Source organism: Equus przewalskii, chromosome 25, assembly GCF_037783145.1.
Source record: "Equus przewalskii isolate Varuska chromosome 25, EquPr2, whole genome shotgun sequence".
Taxonomy (NCBI): Eukaryota; Metazoa; Chordata; class Mammalia; order Perissodactyla; family Equidae; genus Equus; species Equus przewalskii.
This window is the reverse complement of record NC_091855.1, coordinates 19,535,551-19,559,065: the sequence shown is the minus strand read 5'-3', so window position 1 is coordinate 19,559,065 and position 23,515 is coordinate 19,535,551. Positions and strand designations below refer to the sequence as shown.

At 55.1% G+C, this 23,515-nt stretch overlaps 1 protein-coding gene and 1 long non-coding RNA gene across 7 annotated transcripts in view; one reads left to right on the top strand and one right to left on the bottom strand.

Annotated features, from left to right (window-relative positions):
- Positions 1-23,515, top strand: part of LTBP2 (latent transforming growth factor beta binding protein 2) — a 100,837-nt gene that overhangs the window by 74,352 nt on the left and 2,970 nt on the right. For 2 of the 6 annotated variants that reach the window (XM_070593913.1, XM_070593918.1), the window contains exons 15-35: positions 230-343; positions 2,582-2,710; positions 3,431-3,559; positions 7,788-7,907; positions 12,766-12,885; positions 13,973-14,095; positions 14,317-14,442; positions 14,776-14,901; positions 15,765-15,887; positions 15,987-16,112; positions 16,526-16,648; positions 17,271-17,402; positions 17,683-17,808; positions 18,381-18,524; positions 19,411-19,602; positions 19,724-19,807; positions 20,518-20,646; positions 21,006-21,143; positions 21,229-21,396; positions 21,727-22,095; positions 22,968-23,117. In XM_070593913.1, the coding sequence (XP_070450014.1) occupies positions 230-343; positions 2,582-2,710; positions 3,431-3,559; positions 7,788-7,907; positions 12,766-12,885; positions 13,973-14,095; positions 14,317-14,442; positions 14,776-14,901; positions 15,765-15,887; positions 15,987-16,112; positions 16,526-16,648; positions 17,271-17,402; positions 17,683-17,808; positions 18,381-18,524; positions 19,411-19,602; positions 19,724-19,807; positions 20,518-20,646; positions 21,006-21,143; positions 21,229-21,396; positions 21,727-22,095; positions 22,968-23,117 (2,991 nt within the window). The remainder of the gene's footprint in view (positions 1-229; positions 344-2,581; positions 2,711-3,430; positions 3,560-7,787; positions 7,908-12,765; positions 12,886-13,972; positions 14,096-14,316; positions 14,443-14,775; positions 14,902-15,764; positions 15,888-15,986; positions 16,113-16,525; positions 16,649-17,270; positions 17,403-17,682; positions 17,809-18,380; positions 18,525-19,410; positions 19,603-19,723; positions 19,808-20,517; positions 20,647-21,005; positions 21,144-21,228; positions 21,397-21,726; positions 22,096-22,967; positions 23,118-23,515) is intronic. The other 4 variants (XR_011532946.1, XM_070593914.1, XM_070593917.1 and 1 more) reach the window with 4 other exon arrangements.
- Positions 9,056-10,003, bottom strand: LOC139079363 (uncharacterized). Its single transcript, XR_011532947.1, has 2 exons — positions 9,862-10,003; positions 9,056-9,219 (listed from the first exon to the last, which is right to left on the bottom strand). It is a non-coding gene; the product is annotated as an uncharacterized lncRNA (long non-coding RNA).

Below are 23,515 nucleotides of genomic sequence, written 5' to 3'. Positions count from 1 at the left end.
TAGAGCACTCAGATTCTCTGACTCTCTTCAGAGCCAGGTTAAGTTCAGGAGACTAGGAAGCAGAAGGCGTGACCCGGCCTAGGCTCCACCCCTGGTTCTCAGAGTCTGGAACAGCAGGACGAGGGAAGGGCTTCTGCCAGCATCTCTGGAGGGAACACTGCCTAGGGGTGGGAGGCGGGTGGCCAAGGGGCTGTGGCCCACCTGCTCCCTCCTCCCTGCTGTTCTGCAGGAGATGCCACAGGAAGACCAACGCCATCACTGCCTGGACAGGGGACTCCAGAGACCTGGCAAGAAGAGCAAGTGACCACCCCCACCGATGTGCTGGTGACCCTGGCCCCCTCAGGTACCTGCAGCCAGCCCCAGGAGGTGTGGCTTGTGAGAGCCGACTCCAGGGCCTCTCCAACCAGTGAACAATCTCTAGTGAACTCCTAGCCAGGCCCACCACCCCTGGCTTCATCTCACAGAGAGCACAGGGTGCCCTTAGTGAGCATAGGAGTCCTGTCCAGAGGCCTGGCGAAGCCAGGAAGGAGAAAGAGAAGGGATGTCTTGGTGGAGGGTCTTACTCAGAGGCCTCCCAGGAGAATCCAGGGGGCCCTCTTGAGGAAAGCACGTGGAGCCTCCGGGAGCTTGGCTCCTCCAGGCTGTTGACCCTGAGTTGGCTGAGTGCCCTGGCAGTGGGCAGCCTCCTGCCCACAGGGAGGGCCGACTTTCGGGAAGAAAAACAGTTCTAGTTCTCAAGGTTGTTTAACCGCTTGGGAGCCCGTGTTCCCTGCCCCTGGCCAGCTCCAATGGTGAGGGGGTGTGGTATGGAGGAGATCCCTGGCAAATCCACCTTGTTCTGGAATGTGCCCTCCTCAAAGGCTCATTGTTTGGTGACTTGGTTCAAAAGAAGCTGCTGCTGCTCCCTGTGCACGTGTGCACTCACGTGTGCTTATGTGTGTGGGCTCACGTGGGCTCACACGTGCACCCTCACGCCTGTCTTCATCAGGGGCTTGCTGATCTCTGAACCTCACAGACTGAGGTCCCCTTGGGGGAGAGGGGTATTTCCAGATTTCCTCTGGCAAAGGAGAGACCCTGCAGCTTGGTGGAACAGTCCAGAGAGTGTGGAGTGGGGTTGGGGGTTTGGCTTTCCCAGGCCAGGACCACGGCGTCCTCTCTCAGGACCTCTCTCTTGGCTCGGTACACTGCTCCAGGGAGGGTCCTCGTCCCTCCTCTCCTCAGCAGGCAAGATGAGCTGGGTTAAGGGGCTCAGCTGGGAATTCTGAGTCTCTGACAAGGAAATGGGGCCTGGAAGCAGGGATGGGGGGGCAGGAGGAGGAGCTGAGCCCAGGTCAGGCTCAGCAGCAGCTCTCAGCCATGTGGGGGGACAGAGTCCCCCCCAACCACCACCCACAGTCTTTTGCCTGATCCCCTTTCTCCCCTACTGTCCCCAACCTCACCCCTTAGGAGGATATTTAGAACCTGGCTGGGGATCCCCACAAGCCCCCAGGCTGACACAAACTTAGAGCCCAGGCGAGGGACTGGGTAGCCTTGCAAGTAGGCCAGTGTGCACATTCAGTTCAGTCCAACGGTTACATGCTGTGAAGCTCCCCTGGCTGCAAACACAGGCTGCATCCCTACTCATTCCCTTGGGTCTCCAGGGCTTGGTCAGTGCTGTGGGCTGGGCGAGGGAGCCCTGGGTATGTGGGCTTCTGGCTATGACCTCAGGGCAGACCCAGAGGTAGAAAGCATCACTCATTCATACAGTCATTTGTTCATTCAGCATGTTCTAAGTGCCAGGTTCTTTTCCAGTATTAAGGACACAGTTCAAAAAAGCTAGAGTCTGCCCTCTATGCATCCCCAGCCCCGACTCCTGGTGAGTCTCCAAACTCATTCTGAATTCAGCATCTGTCTCCCTATTTTTTACCCCATTACCACCACCCAAGACAGTCCTCCTTTAAATTATTCCAGCAAGTTTCTCAGGGCCTCCTGTGCTTCCCCTCCTAGTCCATCTGCCATCTTGCTGCCTTTCTGAGCAAGATGAGTGGTGTTTCTGAGACGGCTATGATCACACCCCACCTTGCATGACTTCCTTGCTTACAGGCCTGTCGCTACATGGCATTCAAGGTCCTGCTCAGGTGGGCCCAGCTGACGTCTTCTCTCTTCCCTTGACAGTTCTCCCCAAGCCTACTCACCAGATCTGTCTATCTGTCTAGGAGAAACTTGGCAGGAGTTGCCAGGGAAGGGAAGCACTGGGCACTGTGGGTGCGATCCGTGTCCATATTCAGGGTGAGGTCAGATTGGAGGCCTCAGAGGGGAGGCCCTTTGCTGGGACATGGGACATAGGTTACTGGAACCCAATGGGTCTCAGTCAGAGGGATGCACTACTGTGAGCTCCATCCTGGTAGGGCTCAGGGCTCTGGAAGGAGGTACTATGGGGTCTCATGCAGGCCATGCTATACATGGATGTGGGAGGGCCCAGCAAAGGTTGGAGTGAGGCTTCTGTGGGTCCTCTGAGGCCCCTGGGCCCTGGCCCCCTGATTCCATTGTCTTCACCCATCCCCTACCCACCATAACCTCTGCTTTTCACTGTCTCCCACAGGCATTGACAGATGTGCTGCTGGAGGCACCAACATCTGTGGCCCAGGAACCTGCGTGAACCTCCCAGATGGGTACAGATGCATCTGCAACCCTGGCTACCGACTGCACCCCAGCCAGGCCTACTGCACGGGTACTCACTCAGGGGTTGGGGCGGATGAGAGCAGGGCTGGGGGACAGAGGCAAGAGTCCAGGCAGCAGAAGGTCCAGACAGTGGTGTGAGCTGGGAGGTCGAGGAGGAACACAGTCTCGGTCAACAAAGCTAACCTTAACCTTGAGGAGACCACTCTCTAGGAGCACCATCTGATGAGTCTCCAGGACTCCAGGAGAGTAGAAAGTCAGCCCAGGGCCCCTGACGGGTGCCTGGAGCCCTCAGCTCTGACATCAGCCCACCCCTCAAACGGGCCATCTTGCTGCCTGCAGAGCAGACCCAGGTCTGCCCTAGGTGTACACAGCTCCACCGGGGCCACCCTGGGGAGAAGTTTGGGGCTAAGACAACAAGTGTGGACCTGATCCCTTCCAATATTTTTATACAAGGGAGATACATCCACTGTGGTCTTAAAGGAGAAAGGAAGTGATCTCGGGGCCACTGGAGGAGGGGGTCATGGGGCAGGAGGGAGGTGCTGGGCAGCTGCCCCAGGCCCTTAGTACCTGGGTGGGCCCAATGGGCTGACTTCGTGGCTCCCAGTTTTAGAGATTTTTCATTTCCCTGGCCTCCTCTTCTCCTTCATCCCTTCCTTGCACCCTAGCACCATCCTCTGTCTAGCCCTTAGCATGGATGGATTGCTGGAAGGTGCCCAAAGAAACGCACTGCTGGCTTCCCTGACCTCCCTCCCCACCTCTCTCTGCTCAGATGACAACGAGTGTCTGAGGGACCCCTGTGCAGGAAAAGGGCGCTGTGTCAACCGTGTGGGCTCCTATTCCTGTTTCTGCTACCCTGGCTACACACTGGTTTCCTCAGGCTCCACGCAGGAATGTCAAGGTAAGCCGAGCCCACCCTTGCCCCTGGGATGGGCACAGGACCCTGCAGATAATGTTGGGGTGAAAGAGGATCCAGGCATTCACAACACCCAGCCACAGTGCGGCAGTGTGGGGAGTGTGGGGGCCGCAGGAACAGAGATCTCAGCTCTGACCTGGACCTGGGAGGAAGCCGACCCTACGCTGAGACCAGAAGGAAAGGTATGAATCTGAAAGGCAGCCACCTTCACAAAGGCTCCAAGGAACTGTGAGGGGGAGCCAAGAGTCTGAGGGGGTCCAGGAACATGGCTGGAGATGAGGACCCAAATTCTGAGTGACAAGGAGCTGCTATGATTTAGGTAAGGATGGGACTCCTGGCAGACCGGGGAGCAGGCATGGCTTTGCAGAGGAGCAGGGGTCCTCAGCAGCTCAGAGATGCCTGCGAGGCTTTGAGCTTCCCTGGGAAGCTCTTCATGGCGCCTCTGGGTAAAGATGCTCCCAACACAAACCCTTTATTATGCAGCATCTATTCTATTGTACAAAACACTCCACACACATGTTTGTGAATGAGCTCACAGAGAACATGATGCAGTGCCTTCTGTAAGATCCGTAGCCCCCTGGGAACACTTCACCTGGAGAATGACACTGCTGTTCTTGGGGCTCACATTACTGGTTCGGACTGGGTCAGGGCAGCTGAGGGAGTCATTCACAGGCGCCTCCTGGAGGCGGGGGAAGCTGTGTATCCTGCCATTGCCAGGGTCTCCTCAAGTTCTCATCCCCCAGAGATCTGGTCTGCAGAGAGCAAAGCCACCCAGGTCTCCTCACCTGATTATGGGGGGAGGGCAGTGAAGGAAAGAAACCACCTAACTGAGGAGTGGGAGAAGTGCGTGCATCGCTCATTCTGCACTCAAGTCTTGAGCAGCCACGCACCAGGCGCTGTGTAAGGTCTGGGGATCCTGCGATGAGCGCGGTGTGAGTGGCGCCTCTGGGGGATGAGGAAGCAACTGGTTCTATATGGAGGAATGTGCGGGGCTGTGCAGGCTGGGACAGAGTAATAATAGCTACAATTTAATGAGCACTTCTTCTAGGCCCGCACTGTCCTAGCACTTTATTTGATGAAGTTCATCATCCCAACCCCCTACGGTGGAAATCCTTATCCCCATTTTATGGTTTAGCAAACTGAGGCTCAGAGAGGTGCATTGAAACACTCAGGGACCTCACGCCTCGTTGCGGCAGAGCTGGAAACAGAATCAAAGTCGTTCTGGCCCCAAGCATGGTTGGCTTCCAACAACACACTGCTTTACATGCATAGTGAAGGAAGGGAGGGGGCAGAGGGTGTGCCAGGGAAAAGGAACCATTTTTGCAAACAGCAGAGGAATGGACAAGCCTGGCAGGCTCTGGGAATAATGATAAATCCAGTGTGACTGGAGCGTGGGGTATGTGGAGGAAGTGGCAGGAGCTGAGGCCAGTTTGTGAAGTGTCTTGAGTGCCAGACTGAAGTGGTTGGACACTGGCCTGCAGGCAGTGGCAGCCAGGAGAGGTCTGTAAGCAGTGGATGGCAATGCGGTCAGCTGGCTCTCGGAGAGGTGACTCAGGCAGCAGCGCTCCGAACAGCCTGGAGTTAACGAGAGGAGAGGCTAGGGGCAAGGGGCTTCTCTGGGCTCTGCAGCCTTGGCAAGTTTGGGCCAGAGGTACCGTTTGCTGCAGGCCCAGCCCGGGGTGCTGGCCAGGACAAGCAGTGGCTGCTGCAAGGAATGGTGTTGCCAGGACTGGCCCAGACAAGGGGTTCCGACAAGTGCCAGCCTGGGTGTCTGGGATGTCTCTGCCAGATCCAACAGCTGGGGGAGGAAGGAGGCAGCTCAAGGTCAGCTGTCAGTGCTTCTCCCAGTGGGGCCTGGCTGCCATCTAATGAGACCTTCTCCAGGACAGCCTCCACTCTCTAAATTTTCCCAGTCTTGTAAAACAATATCTCATTATTTTAATCATTTATTTTTATTTAGGAATTATTTCATTAATTTATATAATTAGTTAAAATAAATGATTACGATTCCTAGAATTCAGATTAATATAAATGTAAATACTTGGTTGAAATAAATTATTTGAATATTAAATATTTAACATTTACTTTACTAATAAGTACGGTATCTCTTTGTATGTTAGCCGTTGGGTTTCCTTATCTGGAAATAGTTTACTCCTGTCTTTTGCTCAGTTTTTCAGTGGTGGTTGCTGTTTTGTCTTGTGGCTTTTTAGACGTTCTTTATTTATTCCAGATACTTGGCTGGGTTTAGATATTGCAACTCTCCCAGTTTGTCCTCTGTCCATTAACCTTATCCACACGTCCTTCTTTTAACAGAAACCCTTAATTCTGATGTATGGAAATTCACCTTTTTGCCTTATTTTTTTACGCTTTCAGGGCCTTATTTAAGAAGTCCTTCCCCATCACTGTCACAAAGATATTCTCCTATACTTGCTTTTATTGAAGTTATAGTTCGCCTTTCATGGCATGCTTTAATCTATCCAGAGTGCATCTTTTTATGGATGTTAAGGTCCCGTTTTTTTCCCTGTCCACTTCCATTTTTCTCTGTAAAGCAGCTCAGTTTTCCCAGCCTCATCTACTAGGCTGTCGTCCTGACCCCACTGGTTTGTGGGTCCCTTATCATATTCCCGCACATGGCTCCACCTCTGAGTTTCCTTTTCTCTTCCATTGGGATTAGAGTTTCTCAAAGGGAGGGCCGCTTATTTCCGAATTGCCTGGCAAGTTATTAAAATGCAGGTGCCTGGGCCTGCCCGGTACTGCTAGGGCAGAGTCCCTGGATGTGGACCTGAGAGTGTGCGTCTTATACCTTCTGCCAGCGACTCCGCTGTGCACTAAAGTTTTATGAAGTACTTCTCAGCTGAAAACCCTGTGCATAAACAAATTGTTATTCTATTCATGCAATAAGCATTCTTTGGGGTTCTATGCTAGGCACTGGGGACACTAGGATAATAAGGCACATTCTCAGCAGTAAGGGAGAAAAAAGCAAGTAAATGAACAGTTACTATAAGGGCTGGATCCTATGGCCCTGGAAAGGGGCATATGGATCAGAGGGGAGAGGTCAACCTCACCTGAGAGATGAGTAGGAGACAGCCAAGCTGGTCGATGGGAAGCCACTCCAGGCAAGGGAACTGTACATGCAGAAGCTCAGAAGCAGATCCTGTGTGGCTGAGGCTAGGAGGTGGGTGAGAGGCAGGAACCAAGCTGAGAGAAGTAGGCAGGGGCCAGATCATGAAAGATCTCACCTGCCAGGCCGAGGGGCTTGGATTTTATGAGATAGGTTTAATGCCAGAATAATAATAATACCTAACATTTCTTCAGTGCTTACTTTGTGCCGGATGGGCGCTGTGCCAAGCCCTTCACCTAGATTATCTCATTTAATCTGTACAAGGACTCTGTATAGTGTTTGGACCAGTGCTGGGGGTGAGGGGCAAAGGTGAATCCTCCATCAGTTTGACTGTGGGGGCACGGAATGGGGAGTGGCCAGAGCAACCTAGAGTTGATCAGTTGAACCAGTCCTTGAAATGGGAGTAGCACTCTGCTGGCCATCAAACCAAGCAGAGGTGTTTATGTGAACAAAGGTTTGGAGGCTAGACCAGTGGGGATCAGCGAATCCAGCAAGGCTGGAGTCAGGTGGCAGTGGCCTTGTGAGTCCGGCTGAGCAGCAGGGAACCCTGGTAGGTGTGAAGCAGGGCAGTGCCATGACCAGGGTTGGGCTTTTGAGTCATTGTGGGGCACCAGCATGCTTTGGGACAATGGAATAAACCACATCGATAGATCCACAGCTGCCTAAGATGCTGTCTCTCACTGGCTGCTTAATCTCTAACCTTTAAGAAGGGCCCTAAGAACTCCAGAAACAGAGCTCTGGGGGATGTATTGGGGTCAGAAGGGGGACTTTGTTGGCCTCCTCAGATCATGCCATATGGACTGCCACCTGACCTCAAGACCAGCCCTTATATCAGGGTAAGGAGACAGCAGTGAGGGGCCTCAGGCCCCACAAGTAGCATCCCCTGGGAGAAAGGACTCAGGGGTTTGCAGGGGCCTGAGCTAGATCAGTCTCGGACCCGGCATAGGAGCACCCTGCCAATCATGGCTGCAGCAAGGATGCCTTCCTTGCCTGGGCCTCAGCATGGGCGTCCTTGTCCTCGGCCTCTGAAGGGACGCTCCAGGACCCCCTGCAGGGCTGACCCCAACTTAAGACTTTTCTGTGTGTTCACAGATATAGACGAGTGTGAGCAGCCAGAGGTGTGTACTGGGGGGCGGTGCACCAACACGGAGGGTTCGTACCACTGCAAGTGTGACGAGGGCTACATCATGGTCAGGAAGGGACACTGCCAAGGTAAGGAATGGGATGCCCCCCCGCCATCTCCTGCTCCCTCCCCACCCTCTCCCCTTCCAGCTTATCCCAGCCTGGGCCCCTTGATGCTAAGCCCACGCCTAGGGACAGAGCCCGTCTGGGAATTCCAGAGCCCTTCTGTCCTCTCAGTGAGATTTTGGCATCCTGTCTGCCCCTGCAGCAGGGGAGCACAAGCAACTTTATCTACATGAGACCCTAGGAACATCCCTTCTCTGCCTCTCTACCTTGAGTCACGTGCTCTCCTCACGGGGCAGAGGAAGAGTCGGTCTATCTGGGATGCTCCTGGGCTTTGGCCTATTGCTAAAGCTTGTTAGGGTGTGAGTGCCTCAGGGCTGGACCATATCCTTAGATGACCCATGTGTGGACGCCTGATAAATGTCCATGTGTTGGACACCCCAGCAAATGTTAGTTGAATAAATGAGTGAATGAACCCTGATCCTTGTCCCCTTTCCTAGGCCCAGTCAAAAGGTGGCTGTGACATTGACAGCTGGTCTCCTTGCAGACTGGCTTGGCACTATCATGCCAGCTCCCAGCAGCTGTGTCACTATCACCTCCCTGCCAGTTTGGGTGTCAAATGCTTAAAAGAGGACTGGGTCATGTTCTCCCAAGACTGGCTAAGACAGGAATAAATGAGGGCAAATTAAAGCTCTCTTTGGAAAGAAATCCTGTCCCAGACCCAAGATTAGGCCAGACTCCTCCCAGCCTCCAGGTTTTTCCTGGCCAGGACTTGCTTGGATTCAGAGGGCCCTGGAGGTGAGGCATGAGCTGGTGTGCCTCGTGAAGGGAGAGCCCCCCTTCCCAATACCACTGCCACAGAAGCAAAGTCCAGAGTCCTAAAAAGTCTCCCCTTACAAAGGGGAGAGGTGGCGGGGGTTTAGGACAGACAACTATCTGTCTGCACTCCCAGAGTGTCACCTTCCCCTCTCAACGCCTCTCCCTTTAAAACTCAGGCCTCCGCATGATCAAAGCGAGAGCCCCTTCCCTTGTTCTCATGAGCATGATGGAGACAGCAGTCTAGCATTTTCCAGGAGAAGGGAGAGGGAGGGAGTTCGCATTTGATGGCACCTCCAGTGCCACGTGCTGTGCTAGGAACTTGATAGATTACCTCGTCGAAGCATCACAACAACAAGAGGAGTTTGACGTTAGACTTTATTAAAAAGAAAAGCAACATGAAAGGAAATGGACCAAGAGAATACCAGGACATTAAAAAGATCAGACTTACGCGAACTACTGTCTGTGTAAAGGGCACAGGCTCTGGTGGAGACAGGCTTGGGTTTGGCTCTCGTCTCGACATCTGAAATGGAAACCATAATGCCCATCTCAGAGGCTCTTGTGAGGACTGCATAACTTAACACCCACACCGCACGCGTACAGCCCTCAGTGAATAGGGACAGTGTTACTATCTGAGGGCCCCGTTCTTTTTCACGTCTAGACTCCTCCACGCCCTGGCCCACACCTCTGGATTGCCCCCTTCCCTTCCGGAGGAAAGGATCCAGACACACACCTCGGCTGGGAGGTCAGGCCGAGTTCCCGGCCCAGGGCAGACGCTCTGAGTCTGTTGAAAGAAAGACTGATGTAGCCTGCACACTTCTCCAGGTTTCCATCAGTAACCACAGACCCGGCCCATCTCCCTGGGAGCCCAGTCAATTTCCTCTCCCTCTTTCTTCTTTCTCCAACTAAGAAACCACTCTCTCCACTTAAACTCAAAGTCTCTGGTGAAAGGCCTGAGTGGTCTGGACAGCGGCCCATCCAAAGGCTCAGTGGCATTTCCGTTGTACCAGGACTCTGGGTTCCCACGGAAAGGGGTTAGATTCCCCTGCAGACTGCCAGGGCTTTGCTGTCCCCTCCCACATCCAAGGTCACCTGAGCTTCTGGCCCTGACTGGGCACCCTCCCCACCCTGTGAGCTCACACGGACCAGAGGCGGGTGCCCTTACATTCCTCAAGCAAAGACTGAGGCGCTGGTCAGAGAAACTCCAGGATCCTCCCATGTCCAGACAGCAGGGCGGCACAGTGGTCCCCAGGGTGGCTGTTTCCATGGGTCGTCTGGGGTTTCTTCAGCAGCCTCCTACGAAGAGGGGGTGAAGTTTTTGTCACATGGTCTCATTCCTTGGTCAGCAAACACTTGTTGAATGCCAGCTGGTCCCAGCCATGGGCGAGGAATATAGCAATAAATAAAACAGCTCCTGCCCCTGACCACGAGGGTAAAACCTACCAGAACATACCATAATCTTAGGTTAAAATTCAAACCCTGGACCAGGCAGAAAAATCTGGCTCCAGTACAGGCACCAAGAGGTTGGTGGAACAGCCTCAGGATATCTGGTGACATTAGAGCGTCTGCCCTTAACACGGACTGATTAGAAGCGGAATCCACATCCAGAACCTTCATCTGGCACCTTTTGTCTGGTTTGGCTAAAGGCTCTGTTATATCCACTCCCATGAAGAAGTGCACTCCACCCTGGCTCAGGTGGAGACTAAGGGCTGCTTTGATCTGCCCTCCATCTCCCACTTGCTGACAGACCTCTCACATATGACAGTCCCTGGCTGGGCCTCTGGTCCGAGGAAGGAAGCCAGCAGGGGTGTGCCAGGATAGACCAGGTTATGCTGCATTAAGAAACAATCCCAATCTTAGCAACTCAGAACACAGCAAAGTTTCTCTCCGATGAATGTCACAAGTCCATCGTGGGTCAGCTGGGGGTCCTGTCCCACGTTTCCTCATTCAAGAAGTAGGCTAAAGGAATAGCCAGCATCCTGAATGTGACCTGCCTCCACGGAAGAAAGGGAGAGAACTCTGAGGGTTGCACACAATTAAACGCTTTGGTCCATAAATTACACACATCATATCCACTCTTAGCTCTTTGGCCAGCGCTAGTCCCCTGACCCCACCCAACCACAAGGGACCAGGAGGCACAAGCCCACCTTGGCCCAGACAATGGAGAGCTGGGATATTTAGTGAACAGCATTAGCACCACACGTCTTCTAATGCCCAACATAAGACGCTTCATGTACCACCTCCACAGATGCACCCAGAACATCTGGGGCAGGACAAACCTCAGGGCTCTTTGCTTCTGGTAAATCTGATCTGTCCTACACTGCCTGATCCCTGTGGGAAAGGTCCAAGAACTTCATTTTTTTTCTCAGTATGGTCTTAGAGGAGGACCCTTGCCTCATTCTCTTTCTCTTCATTTCCGAAGTCTTGCATCCCTGAAGCAGGGATTGCTTATCATTCCCAGTGGCTTTGCCCACCCTCCTTCTGGTACCTCAGGCAAGGCCAGCAGGCCATGGTGCTGGCTGTTCTCTCCTGGGTGGCCAAAGTTGGTGGTCCTGGATCCTTCATTCCCTCCATCTCTGTCTCATTCTCTCCATCTCCGTCTTTATAGAAACCCTTAGAATAGTTTAGGCTGGTATTGCCACAACCCAGCTAGGGGCTCTTGGCTGCTGTCTTCCAGAGATGAGCCTTATCTCAGTGTTCCCAAGATTACCTAGGAGTTCTGGGTAACTCCTTGCAGATACTCACCTGAATAACCATCTGCCCTGTGTATGTCTTACTCTTCTGGACCCTCAGGGTGAAGTTTTGGCCTTGAGAGGGCCCTGTTCCCTGGGATAGAGGGCCTTTATGTGTCCTGTCTTCTGCAGACCAAACAACCTCAGGGCAGACTCATTTTCAGCCTCAACTTGAGGGCCCATGTCCTGCTCTGTAACGACAGCTGCCCACTTTAGTCCCTTTGCAGCAAGGCTGTGTTCTGACCCTTGGCCCTGCCTCCTGCATTTCTTCCTGGATGCTGAGTGGGTCTTCCTCCCAGGCAGTAGGGCCTCTGAATCTGTGTAAACTGATGGACTTCCTCCAGGAGAATGACAATGACTCATTTAGGAAGAGTAAATCCTCCTGTTTCCTCTGGAGCTCAGTCGAACTGTCTGTCATGAGTAGTGACTGGGAGCCTCAACACTGGGCCAGTGGAGCGTAATGTCCTCCTGTGGTCCCAACCCACAGTTCTGTCCCTGCGATATGACCTCCCTAACTCCCTAGGTCCCCGGATGCCTTGGATGATGGACTTCCTGATATGTCAGGTCACATGGGGAAGAACCCTGCCTGCAGTTCCTGGGAGCAACATCTCCCTCCTCCTCCTTGTTGTCACTCCCTGGTCGGGCTCCTCCTCTCCCTCCATGGGTCCCCTCTTCCCTTGCTAGGCCAGTGGGTGCTCAGGCTCATCTTTTCTGGCTGACTTTCCTGGATCTCACCAGAGTGGGTACTGGTAGCCCTGCATGGTTCTTGGCTGGAAGCAAAGTCTCCTCTCTAGCAGAGAAGCCTTGCCAGCCTCCACCTTAACTCTGCAGCAGCCTCAGGGCTGGTCTTGGCTGCATCCAAGATTGGACTCACCCTCAGTCCCTCTTCCCAGTGCAGGGAAGCCCCCTTTGCCTTCATTGCCCAGTTGGTGATCTATGCTGGGGCCTCTGCTGTGCCAAGCACAGCCGATCTCAGTAATTGTCACCACTGTAATGGAACAGGAGTCACCAAGGGAGATACGGAGGCCCTTCCCAACAGTCCACAAATAGAGCTCTCTACCCTCCCATACCTAGTGGTAACCACAGCCTCCTGTACCCACCCAGGGAGTCTCCCTTTCTAAAGTTCTTCCATCTCTCTCTTTTGTCCAGGACAGTGGGTGGGGGGTGGAGTTGGGAACACAAGACAACACTCACTTTTTCCTAGTTTCCATCTGTACAGAAACTGACGTCCCTCCCTCTCCCCAGCCAAGGGCAGGGTCAAGGATTTGCTTCCTCACCGAACTACTCATGTGCTGTGGTTCCCAGGGATGACCAAGGGAGGGGCTGTTATTTTGCAGATATCGACGAATGCCGTCACCCTGGCACCTGCCCTGATGGGAGATGCGTCAACTCCCCTGGCTCCTACACTTGCCTGGCCTGCGAGGAGGGCTACAGGGGCCAGAGCGGGAGCTGTATAGGTAAGGGCTGCTTGCCAAGGCACAGAGAGGGCTGTTTGGCCTTGGGACCTCTGGTTAAGCTCTCACACAGGGAGGGAAAGAAGTGGGCAGAGGAAACGGCCTAGAGGCTATTCTCCCCCATGATCCAGCTGGGTTCCCAGATGACGTCGGGCATGAGATGGGTGTGCTTCAGTTACTGCTGCTCTGCCCTCTGAATCAGCTAGGGTGGGGGCCCTTTGGCTCCTTGGCCATATCCGTTCAGAAGCAACAGCCCAAGGTCCCAGAAACTTCTGTGGCTGGATCCTGCTGGGTAGAGAGAGGTGCCGAGCATCTTAGGAAGAGGCTGACTTGGGTGGTGTGAGCCAGCAGCCAGTCCCTGCTGTGGTTCCCAGAGAAGAAGCGTCTTCTGCTCTTCGGCATCTCCACAGCAATGTCTAAATAGCAGTGCCTAACTGAGCTGTGGGTACTCTTCTCCCTCCAGAGGGGGCTATGTGTCAGCTGTAGGAGGAATGTTCTTTTCCCTCAGCCCCCTCAGGAAGAAGGGCCTGGGGTTCAGAATGCCAGCAGGGCCTGAGTTGTGAATAGATGCTTTGAGGCTCTGGAGAGGGCAGACATTTCCCAGGCCTTTGAGACTGCCACTCGGCCACCCAGGCATAGCTTGGCCTCCCTCTGCATTGCCCACTCACCTACTGATGCTGGTTGTTGGGCTGGAACCTGGGATCATACCAGTTCAGTTGGCAGGTAGGAAGCCAGAGAGATTTGGACCCACTGTAAGGTGAGTCACGGGTCTTGGACACCTCACTCTGGGTGTCCTCAGATGGGCCAAGCCAGCCCAGGGCTGGAGGACCTGGCCCCCTTTTCTAGGACATATGCAGGGTGCTCTGTGTTACTAGATAGAGCTGAAGTGAGCGTAGGGGGCAAAGGCACCCTGGCCTGCTTAGGTGGGTGGGGCAAGGAGGAGGAATGACCCCATGGCCTTCCCAAGGTGGCCTATTGCTCCTCTGAATGCTGATTCCCTGGCCTCATAATTGAGATGCTCTAAGCCTGACAATGGGGGCTGCATGAAGGAGAGGAGGCCAGCCTGCCCTCTTGGACTTCTCTCCCACAGATGTGAATGAGTGTCTGACCCCCGGGGTCTGCACCCATGGAAAGTGCATCAACCTGGAGGGCTCCTTTAGATGCTCTTGTGAGCAGGGCTACGAGGTCACCTCAGATGAGAAGGGCTGCCAAGGTACTAGATGCTGAAGCACCTTCCTCCACAAGCAAATCAGCCCACAGCTCCTTCCCTCTGCACACACACTCCTAATCCACCTGTAGTCCTGCATCCCTAACCATACTGACCCAACACAGCCAAGACCTGTCCTTTCCCCTACCTGCCCTCCTGTCAGTCTCTGGCTATCCTGCCATGTCTGTCCTGCAGAATCCCACACAGAACTCAATGGCCTGTTTCAGATGTCGACGAGTGTGCCAGCCGGGCCTCGTGCCCTGCAGGCCTCTGCCTCAACACTGAGGGCTCCTTCTCCTGCTCAGCCTGCGAGAGCGGGTACTGGGTGAATGAAGACGGCACTGCCTGTGAAGGTGACACTGGGAAGGGGGTTGGCAGAGGGGAACTGAGAATATAGGCCTTCTTACTTCCCAAAGAACCCTCAAGTTTGGAGGTGAGGACAGGAGGAAAAGGGAGTCACAGAGCCCAGAGGGAAGCGGATGGTAGAGCTGCCCAGGAGCATTCTAGGGAGAGGGTGCTGGGGTTGCCCTATCGAAGGCCCAGAGCCAGGGCCTGCCCTTCCCCAGGGGCCCAGAGAGAATCCTACCAGCTCAGGGAGGGAGGCCAAAGGTATGGGGAGGCTCCTGCCTCATCACGTGGAGGGAGCCCTCCCAGGCCCTGGGTAACTGGCTGGCTGTCTGCCCCAGACCTAGACGAGTGTGCCTTTCCGGGAGTCTGCCCCTCAGGAATCTGTACCAACACTGCTGGCTCCTTCTCCTGCAAGGACTGCGAGGAGGGCTACCAGCCCAGCCCCCTGGGCCATACCTGTGAAGGTGAGAGCGCCCCACGGGGGAGGAGAGCATGGCTAACCCATCACCCTCAGAAAAGGGAGTGACCAGGACCCACCAGGGGCTGTTTTAGACCGGGGGCCCTTCTGTCCATCTCGGATGGCGGGCCCACTGGGGATACCTATTCTCATCCCTCCTCCAACAGGAGTCAGAAAGGTGACTGCAGACCTGGGTCTAGGGGGCCAGTGAGCCACTGGCTTACAAGCTTCAGTGTGTGTCAGCATTGCTGGGGGAGTTTGTTCAACGTGCAGCGTCCTGGGCCTTGTCTCAGACCTGTTAAATCAGCTCTGCTGGGGGCCTACAGATCTGTTTTCTAACAAACTCCCCGAGGGTTCCTCATACATGTGCGTGCTGAGACTGTAGTTTGAAAAGCATTGGCCTGTACCAGGTAACCTGTAGACCAATCTGAAGAATCTAATTTCTGTTACCTTCTCAGGTTCTCTGAATCTGTTTCCTTGGTTTATTTCTCATTTGTTTTCCCATTGCTTCTCAGTAAAATCTAAGCCATCTCAGCCATGACAAGGGAAGCAAAGTTTGGCCACTCTAGACCAGGGTTGCTGGGAGAGGCTGAGTGTCCCTAAGGTGGGCATTGTGCGGGCAGCTGCAGAAGCCCAGCCAGAGGCAGGGGGAGCCTGCTGGGCTGGGGCAGAAGTGCAGGGAGCTGCAGTCACTCTGCTCCCCAGAGTCTCCCTCACCAGCTCCTCTCAGCTGTGCGGCTTTGTAAGGGGATGATGCCCCATGGGTCCAGTCTCCTCAGGCAGGTGACAGGCCCTCTGGAGACCTCCGCATTGGTTCTTGCCCTTGGGAGTTACTGCCATCGGCTGCCTTCCTCCCTGTGTGACCTGCAGATGTGGATGAGTGTGAAGACCTCCAGAGCAGCTGCCTGGGAGGCGAGTGCAAGAACACAGCTGGCTCCTACCAGTGCCTCTGTCCCCAGGGCTTCCAACTGGCCAATGGCACCGTGTGTGAGGGTGAGTGGCTCAGGTCTCCCCACTGGAGACTAGGGCAGTGAGTGTGTGGGGAGGTGGGAACATCCCCAGAAGGTACCGCTGCCTATCTTCTCCCTGCAGACGTGGACGAGTGCATGCGAGAGGAGTACTGTGCACCCCGCGGCGAGTGCCTCAACAGCCACGGGTCCTTCTTCTGTCTCTGCGCTCCCGGCTTTGCCAGCGCAGACGGGGGCACCAGCTGCCAAGGTAAGAAGCCAGCTTGGCCATGTCCACTTGCCAGCAGCAGGGGGCGCTAGAGGCTATGTCTAGAGTACTGAAATACAATGCTCACCAACCCAAGGATGGGAAGATGGGAGGCTGAGAGTGACGAAAGAAAGCCAAGTGTCAGGGAGGGACTCAAGAGTCTTTCCCCAGGGCCTCTGAATGATGTCTACGGCAGGCATGCACCCTCAGAACTCTCTGAGTGTCACCCTTTGACAGAGGCCCAGTTCCGAGCCTAGCCTCTGGCTTCCAGCTCTGGACTCTCTCTCAGATCTTTCAGCCCTTTCCTACTCCAAGCCACTCCCTGGCCCTCCTGTGGGTTCCTCGGGGCCCAGAAGAAGCTGCACAGAGCCCTGGGGACTCATGGCTGGGTCTGCTGACAGACGTCTCTATTCTAGATGTGGACGAGTGTGCAGTCACAGACCGGTGTCTGGGAGGGCACTGTGTCAACACGGAGGGCTCCTTCAACTGTCTGTGTGATACTGGCTTCCAGACCTCCCCAGAGAGCGGGGAGTGTGTGGGTAAGGGCTCTGCCAGGGGGAGCAGACAGGGCTCTGCCCTGCCCCTGCCCATCTCCACCCCTGCCTGGTCCTCAGCTCCCCGGGACCAGGAACTGCAGCTTCTGGGAAGCAGAACTCTTTCCACAGATTAATCATGCAACGGATAATGCAATTACTGAGCCTCTGCTGACTCAGGGACTGTCTGAGGATGACAAAATGAAGACAATCATAATCCTTGTGCTAGCAGAGCACACAATCTAGTTTTTAAAGCCAAATTGATTCAACAGACATTTATTAAGCAGCTGCTGGGTTCAATGTCTTTTGCTAGGACAAATAGACAGTTATGGACAATCTTGAAATTGCAAAGGAGATATATGAAGACTACTCTCTGTAGTAATACACGGTGGTGAAGGTTTTATATAAAATATAAAGTCTGCTGTAGGGAGAAAGGGGGAATGTCACTCATCCCCCTGGGTCAGGGGAAATGATCCTGAACTTGAGGTTTTGGGGTTGAGATGAGCACAGTTATTTGGAACAGATTAAGGACCCCAAAGGTTGTGGGGCATGACCTTGTAATGCCAGAGAGGTGGGACCAGAGCAGTGACCTGGCCACTTCTGTCCCCTCTCATGGCTCTGGGGACAGATATTGACGAGTGTGAGGACTCCGGAGACTCGGTGTGTGGGGCCTGGAGGTGTGAGAACAGTCCTGGCTCCTACCGCTGTGTCCTGGGCTGCCAGCCTGGCTTCCACGTGGCCCCGAATGGAGACTGTATTGGTGAGTAGGGAGGGGTTGTTGGAGGTGAGAGGCTGAGGACACCTATTTTTCACATGACCAGCTAGAAACTATTTTCTCCTGAGGACACTATTTTTGCAGTTTGGATATTTTCTATACACAAAAACTGAAGATGAATGTTAATGTTAGAGTTTTCTTGTCCTGTGTTTAGAAGTTACTTTCCACAGATCTTGGTGTTCATAAATTAATAAGTATTAATAAGTATTGCCAGTAAATAGAGAGCGAGAGCGCACCTTACACTCTGGTCCCCACTGTCCCACAGACATAGACGAGTGTGCCAACGACACTGTGTGTGGGAGCCATGGCTTCTGCGACAACACCGATGGCTCCTTCCGCTGTCTCTGCGACCAGGGCTTTGAGACCTCGTCCTCCGGCTGGGACTGCGTTGGTGAGAAGCCTGCGGAGTAGCCAGGCTCGGGGCCAGCGAAGGCCATTGGGCCCTTTATCCCATCTCCACAGATCTTGGCCATCCTGGATAGAGGCCCTGGGGCCCTCCTCCTGAAATGTTCATGGTCACACGGCTCTGTAAGAGGTCCTCATAGAGTGGGCGAGGAAGGGAGAATTCAGCTCCACCCTACAGCTGGCACCTTGGCCAGGCCGGCAGAGGAAGCATGGCCACATTCTACCAGCAGGGGGAGCAAGCACACTAATGAGGGCACCACCCTTCTCCACAGACCTCAGGGTCTCAAGAGGCACGTTTCCAGAATGTGCACAGAGGGAGGAACCCTTCCTCTTTGTCCATTTAGTGACTCTTATCTGCCACCCTTCTTCTCTCCCTTCCCGTGTCCTCTGTTCATCCGTTCCTCCTTCCTGCTAACTCGGCCACCTCTGCTCTTCCCCCAAGGCCTAGCCTGTTGCTTTTGGGGGATCTAATAAGGATCTGCCCGCTGGGCTGGAGGCAGGGCCAGGGGGCCTGGGCTGCCTCTTCTCTGCCCGTGAGCCTGTTCTCCTGCCTGGCAGACGTGAATGAGTGTGAGCTCATGCTGGCCGTGTGTGGGGCGGCGCTCTGTGAGAATGTGGAGGGCTCCTTTCTGTGCCTCTGCGCCAGCGACCTGGAGGAGTACGACGCTCAGGAGGGGCACTGCCGCCCGCGGGTTGCTGGAGGTGAGCACAGCCCATACTCCACCCTGTTATGCACGACCACTCTATGGCTGACAAAGCGCTTCCACTGCCCCAGCCCAAGAGGGAGCCTGGGGGGGGGGGGGGGGGGGGGGCCGGGGCAGTGTGGGCAGGGGTGCAGCTTAGGAATGGAGTCTGGAGAGGCAAGGAGTCTGAGTGTGGCAAATGTCAAGACAGGAAGGGGCTCTGCTCTAAACCAGGGAACAGCCAAGAGGCTACAGGGCTGTGATGACCCTACAGGAGGGTCAGGAAGCTCTGATGCCACTTAGGGGAGCCCCAGTGATCTCAGATTGACCTTGGAAGGACCCTCAGTCCAACGGCAGGGAGCCCTCGGGCTGAGGGAGGCCTTGAAGCTGAGCTAAGCTCGACTCTCCCTCCCTACTCCACCCCAGAGCTGCCGGGTTCAGCCTCTCACCCCAGGCTGGACTAGGACTCAGCTGGCCTTCTCTGACTTGGGGAAAAGAAAGCAGGACCAAGGATGAGGCCGGGTGGGAGGCGCTGGGGTACGGTGTGGACAGAGAAATGGGCAGAGGGCTGCGCACATGGTATGCAGGGACTGTGGGCACCCCACTAGAGTGGAGGAAGACAGGGTGGAATGCTGCAGAGAGGAACTGGGGTCAACACCCGGTGATGCCACTTAATAGCTGGTGGCTGTGGCAAGTCACCTGGCTTCTCTAACCTCTGTAAAAGGGAGCTGATGATAATAATACCCACATCATAAGGTTGCTGAGAGCATCAAGTGAGGCAATATAGGTAAAAGCATTTTGTACACTGCAAAGTGCTATATAAATGTTAAATTTTAAAAATACATTCAAAGGCTAGGGTGCCCCAGAGAGGAACAGACAATAAAAGGGGCATCTATCACACATAGGTCAGAGTATCCCCGAGGCCCCGCCAGGGGACCACCTCCCAGGCCCCACCCGCATGGAATGCTACTCCGGGCAGAACAGCCAGCCACACTGCTCCAGCCTTCTGGGCCGGAACACCACGCAGGCCGAGTGCTGCTGCACCCAGGGCGCCAGCTGGGGAGACGCCTGTGACCCCTGCCCGGCTGAGGACTCAGGTAAGGCCCCAAGGGTCCCAACTCCTCTCAGGGTCAGCTCTTCAGGGTGACACTGAAAGAAGGGGAGAGAGGAAGGGGGCAGAGCCCTTCTCTCTCTGAGCTTGGATGCCTCCCTGCACAGTCGAATTCAGCGAGATCTGCCCTAGTGGTAAAGGCTACATCCCTGTGGAAGGAGCCTGGTTGTTTGGACAGACCACGTACACAGGTAACTCCCTCCTCCCCAAACTCCACTCACCTGAGTGGGCCCAGCCTGGTCCTCCTGGGGAAGCTCTGCATGCAGCCTCAGCCTCCCAAGCCGCTTGCACCCTTCCTGTCCTGCAGGGCCGACTACCTGCAGACTTTTAGCTGGAAGTTCTGACCTGAGCTCCTCCTGGAGTGTCCCCACAACCCCACCTCAGTTTCTCTGCTCCCCCGAGGCTAAACCTTCCAGGAACAAACTATGATGCCTTGACTAACCCGGGCAGAGGGACAGAGCTGGGAGTACTGCTGTACAGAGGCCAGAGACAGCTGCTTACCTCCCTGGCCTCGCTTACACAGCCAGAAACTTGGGGGAACCCATATCAAAGTGGGTAGTTCAGGTACGAGCCCTTCATTGCCCTGCTCCTGAAGCTGGAGAAGGAAATAAGCAAAACAGAAGTAGCTTCTCGAGTGCTTGCTGTGTGCCAAGCACTACTTGAGGTACCTTACGTGTATTAACCTTTAATCCTCACAACAACTGTAAGAGGTTCAGCAGCAGTGTCCACATTTGTTAGGTAGGAACTGAGGCAAGAACTGAAGCAACTTGCCCAAGGTCACCCAACTAGCAAGTGGCAGGGTCAGGACTCAACCCAGCAAGTCTGGCTCTGGAGCCCCTAGCCTTAGGGAGCGCTCAGACTGCTTCTCACCTTCCCCTCACCTCAGCTCTGCCCCCCACAGATGCCGACGAGTGTGCAATGTTCGGGCCTGGTCTCTGCCAGAACGGCCGGTGCCTCAATACGGTGCCTGGCTACATCTGCCTGTGCAGCCCTGGCTACCACTACAATGCTGCCCACAGGAAGTGCGAGGGTGAGGACACACGCCACCCCTCCCCACCCACCTCCCTGGCCCCTGGCTGAGTGCTCCCCCAGCCCTTGCCAGCCAGCCCCATTCTTGCTGTGAGCTCCCCGTCCTGGGGAAGATGCCTACTGCAGCAGGCAGGTCTGAGGTGAGGGGAGCTCGGGGGCTGTCAGGGATTGCACAAGGGGACCTGTTGGAAAGGCATCCCTGGGGAGGAGCCTCCCAGGCTGACCTGGGGCAGGGGAGGGGGAGGCAGGGTGCTACCTCTTCATCATCAGTTACTGGAAAACCCCCTTCCATAAAGGTGGTCTGTGGGCAGGTGCCTTGGCACTGCCCCACATGTTCCTCCCGTCTTCCTGCCACTGCAGATCACGACGAGTGCCAGGACATGGCCTGTGAGAACGGCGAGTGTGTGAACACGGAAGGCTCTTTCCACTGCTTCTGCAGCCCCCCCCTCACCCTGGACCTCAGCCAGCAGCGCTGTGTGAACAGCACCAGTGCCATAGGTCAGTGGGCCTGGGGCGGCAGGGCAGTGCGGGGCGTGGACCTGGGCTGGGGGTGCTCATGTGCCTCTGTGCCCTGTGCCACCAGAGGACCTGCCTGACCACGACATCCACATGGACATCTGCTGGAAAAAAGTCACCAATTATGTGTGCAGCCAACCCCTGCACGGGCGCCGCACCACCTACACAGAATGCTGCTGCCAGGATGGCGAGGCCTGGAGTCAGCAGTGTGCTCTGTGCCCCCCGAGGAGCTCTGGTGAGGGGGCGGCCGGTGCCTGCTTGGAGGGAGGGGGAGACACCTGCAGAGCTGCGCTGGGCCCAAGGGTAGGGATGCCCTCACCCCGGAAGGGCGGATTTAGAAAGGAGTAGGCCCATCAGAGTAGTGGCCCTGTCTTCCACCCCTGCTATCTGGGGACAAAGTGGGGCAGAGGGTGGGATTGGGAGAGAAGCACTGCCAGGAACTCTCAGAGGTCACCAGTCCTAGCATGCTGCTTTCTCCTAGGGGCAGTGAGCTGGGGGAAATAGCACAGCAGGCTTTAGCTGGCAGGGGTTGTACCCAGCTCCCTCTCTCCCTCTTCCCTGACAGAGGTCTATGCTCAGCTGTGCAACGTGGCCCGGATTGAAGCAGAGCGGGAGGCCGGGGTCCACTTCCGGCCAGGTTATGAGTATGGCCCCGGGCCCGAGGACCTGCACTACAGCCTCTACAGCCCAGATGGGGCCCCCTTCTACAACTACCTGGGCCCCGAGGACACCATCCCTGAGCCACCCTTCCCCAACACAGCCAGCCGCCCAGGGGACCACACACTGGTCCTTGAATCTCCCCTGCAGCCCTCAGAACTCCAGCCCCACTATGTGGCCAGCCATCCAGGTCTGTGTTGCTGCAAAAATGGGGACGAGGTGGGCACCGAAGCTGTTTCACTTCCGTCTCCTCCACCTGCTGATCACTGCCAGCAGGGTGAGGACGGGGAAGGGAAAAGACCCACTGAGCCCTCTCACGGGTCACTCAAGGGACAACTCAAAATGCCTGAGTCAGATCCTCACAACTCCCCCTGATAAACCAGCACAGGGGACACAAAGAAGTGCAGGCCACCGTCCCAACCTCAAAAGCTTCCCTGTGGGATTGAGAGAGCAAGAGACAGCGGGTACACTCCAGTCTGTTGTTCTCCCTCCACGCCACTGAGAGTATGCAGAATAACCTGCTCTCCAAGTGAGCTGAAATGAGAAGGACGGACTTCTAATCCCTTTAAAGCCCCACTGTGCTGACTCGGTTTGTAAGTGGCAGTGAGCCCAGCACTCAGGACTTGGATGGATGGACGTGGTACCTGCCACAGCCATAGCCACCGTGTCAAACTGATTAAGACTGCACTGAGATTAGGGAGGGGGTCTTTTCCAGGGGCGGGGGGTCACTTAGAGAGAGAAGAGGGTTAGGTATATCTCACAGAAGTTTTGCTGTGTGTCATGAGGGTAATCCCCTTTTGCTGCCAATCCCCTCCCCACAAAAAAAAAAATATGTAAAGATTTTAAGGAAACACCCTACCACCAACCACAACAAAACCAAAACTAGAGAGACACCCAACCCAACATTGTGGAAGCAGTGAATACCAGCCTGCTGGAGGCTTCATTTAAAGGCCTCCCCCACCTATAGTGACACACAGTTTTTTAAAAGAGTATTGCCTTTTGTTTTAGCATCTTTCTGTGAGAGTTTTTTGACTCTCCCCACTCCCACCCCAGAGTTCAATAGGAGCTGCCCTTTGCAGCAGAGGGTGAGGCTCCCAGGGTTGGGTACAAAGCCTCAGCTTCCTTCTCTCTCTGACCCCCTCCCACCAGAGCACCAGGCTGGCTTCGAAGGGCTTCAAGCAGAGGAGTGCGGCATCCTGAATGGCTGTGAGAACGGCCGCTGTGTGCGCGTGCGGGAGGGCTACACCTGTGACTGCTTTGAAGGCTTCCAACTGGACACGGCCCACATGGCCTGTGTGGGTAAGTTTAGAATCAGAGTGGCAATGCAGAGGGGCAGGATGGCCCTGATGGCTCCATGTGGAAAAGTCAGACTGGCCCACTGCTCACTTAGGGATACCCACTGAACTAAGGATAACTGGAAAATCCACTGCTGCCCCCTAGTGGGGCTGTCTGGTGCCAGGCTGGGTGGTAAGAAAGCTCCAAAGGTCTAAGGCTGTATTTAGATAGCCCTTTCCATGGAGGTTCTTAGAAGCAGGGACAAGAGAGCATGCTCACTCTCCTGGGCACAGTGTGGGCTCACTACCACCTGCTTTGTGTTCTTGAGTTGCTTATTTGGGGGCTGTGACCTCTGCCTCTAGCACTTATAACTAGGATTCCACTGCAGGGTGGGGGCCAGGGCTTCGTGAACAGAGGGGCAG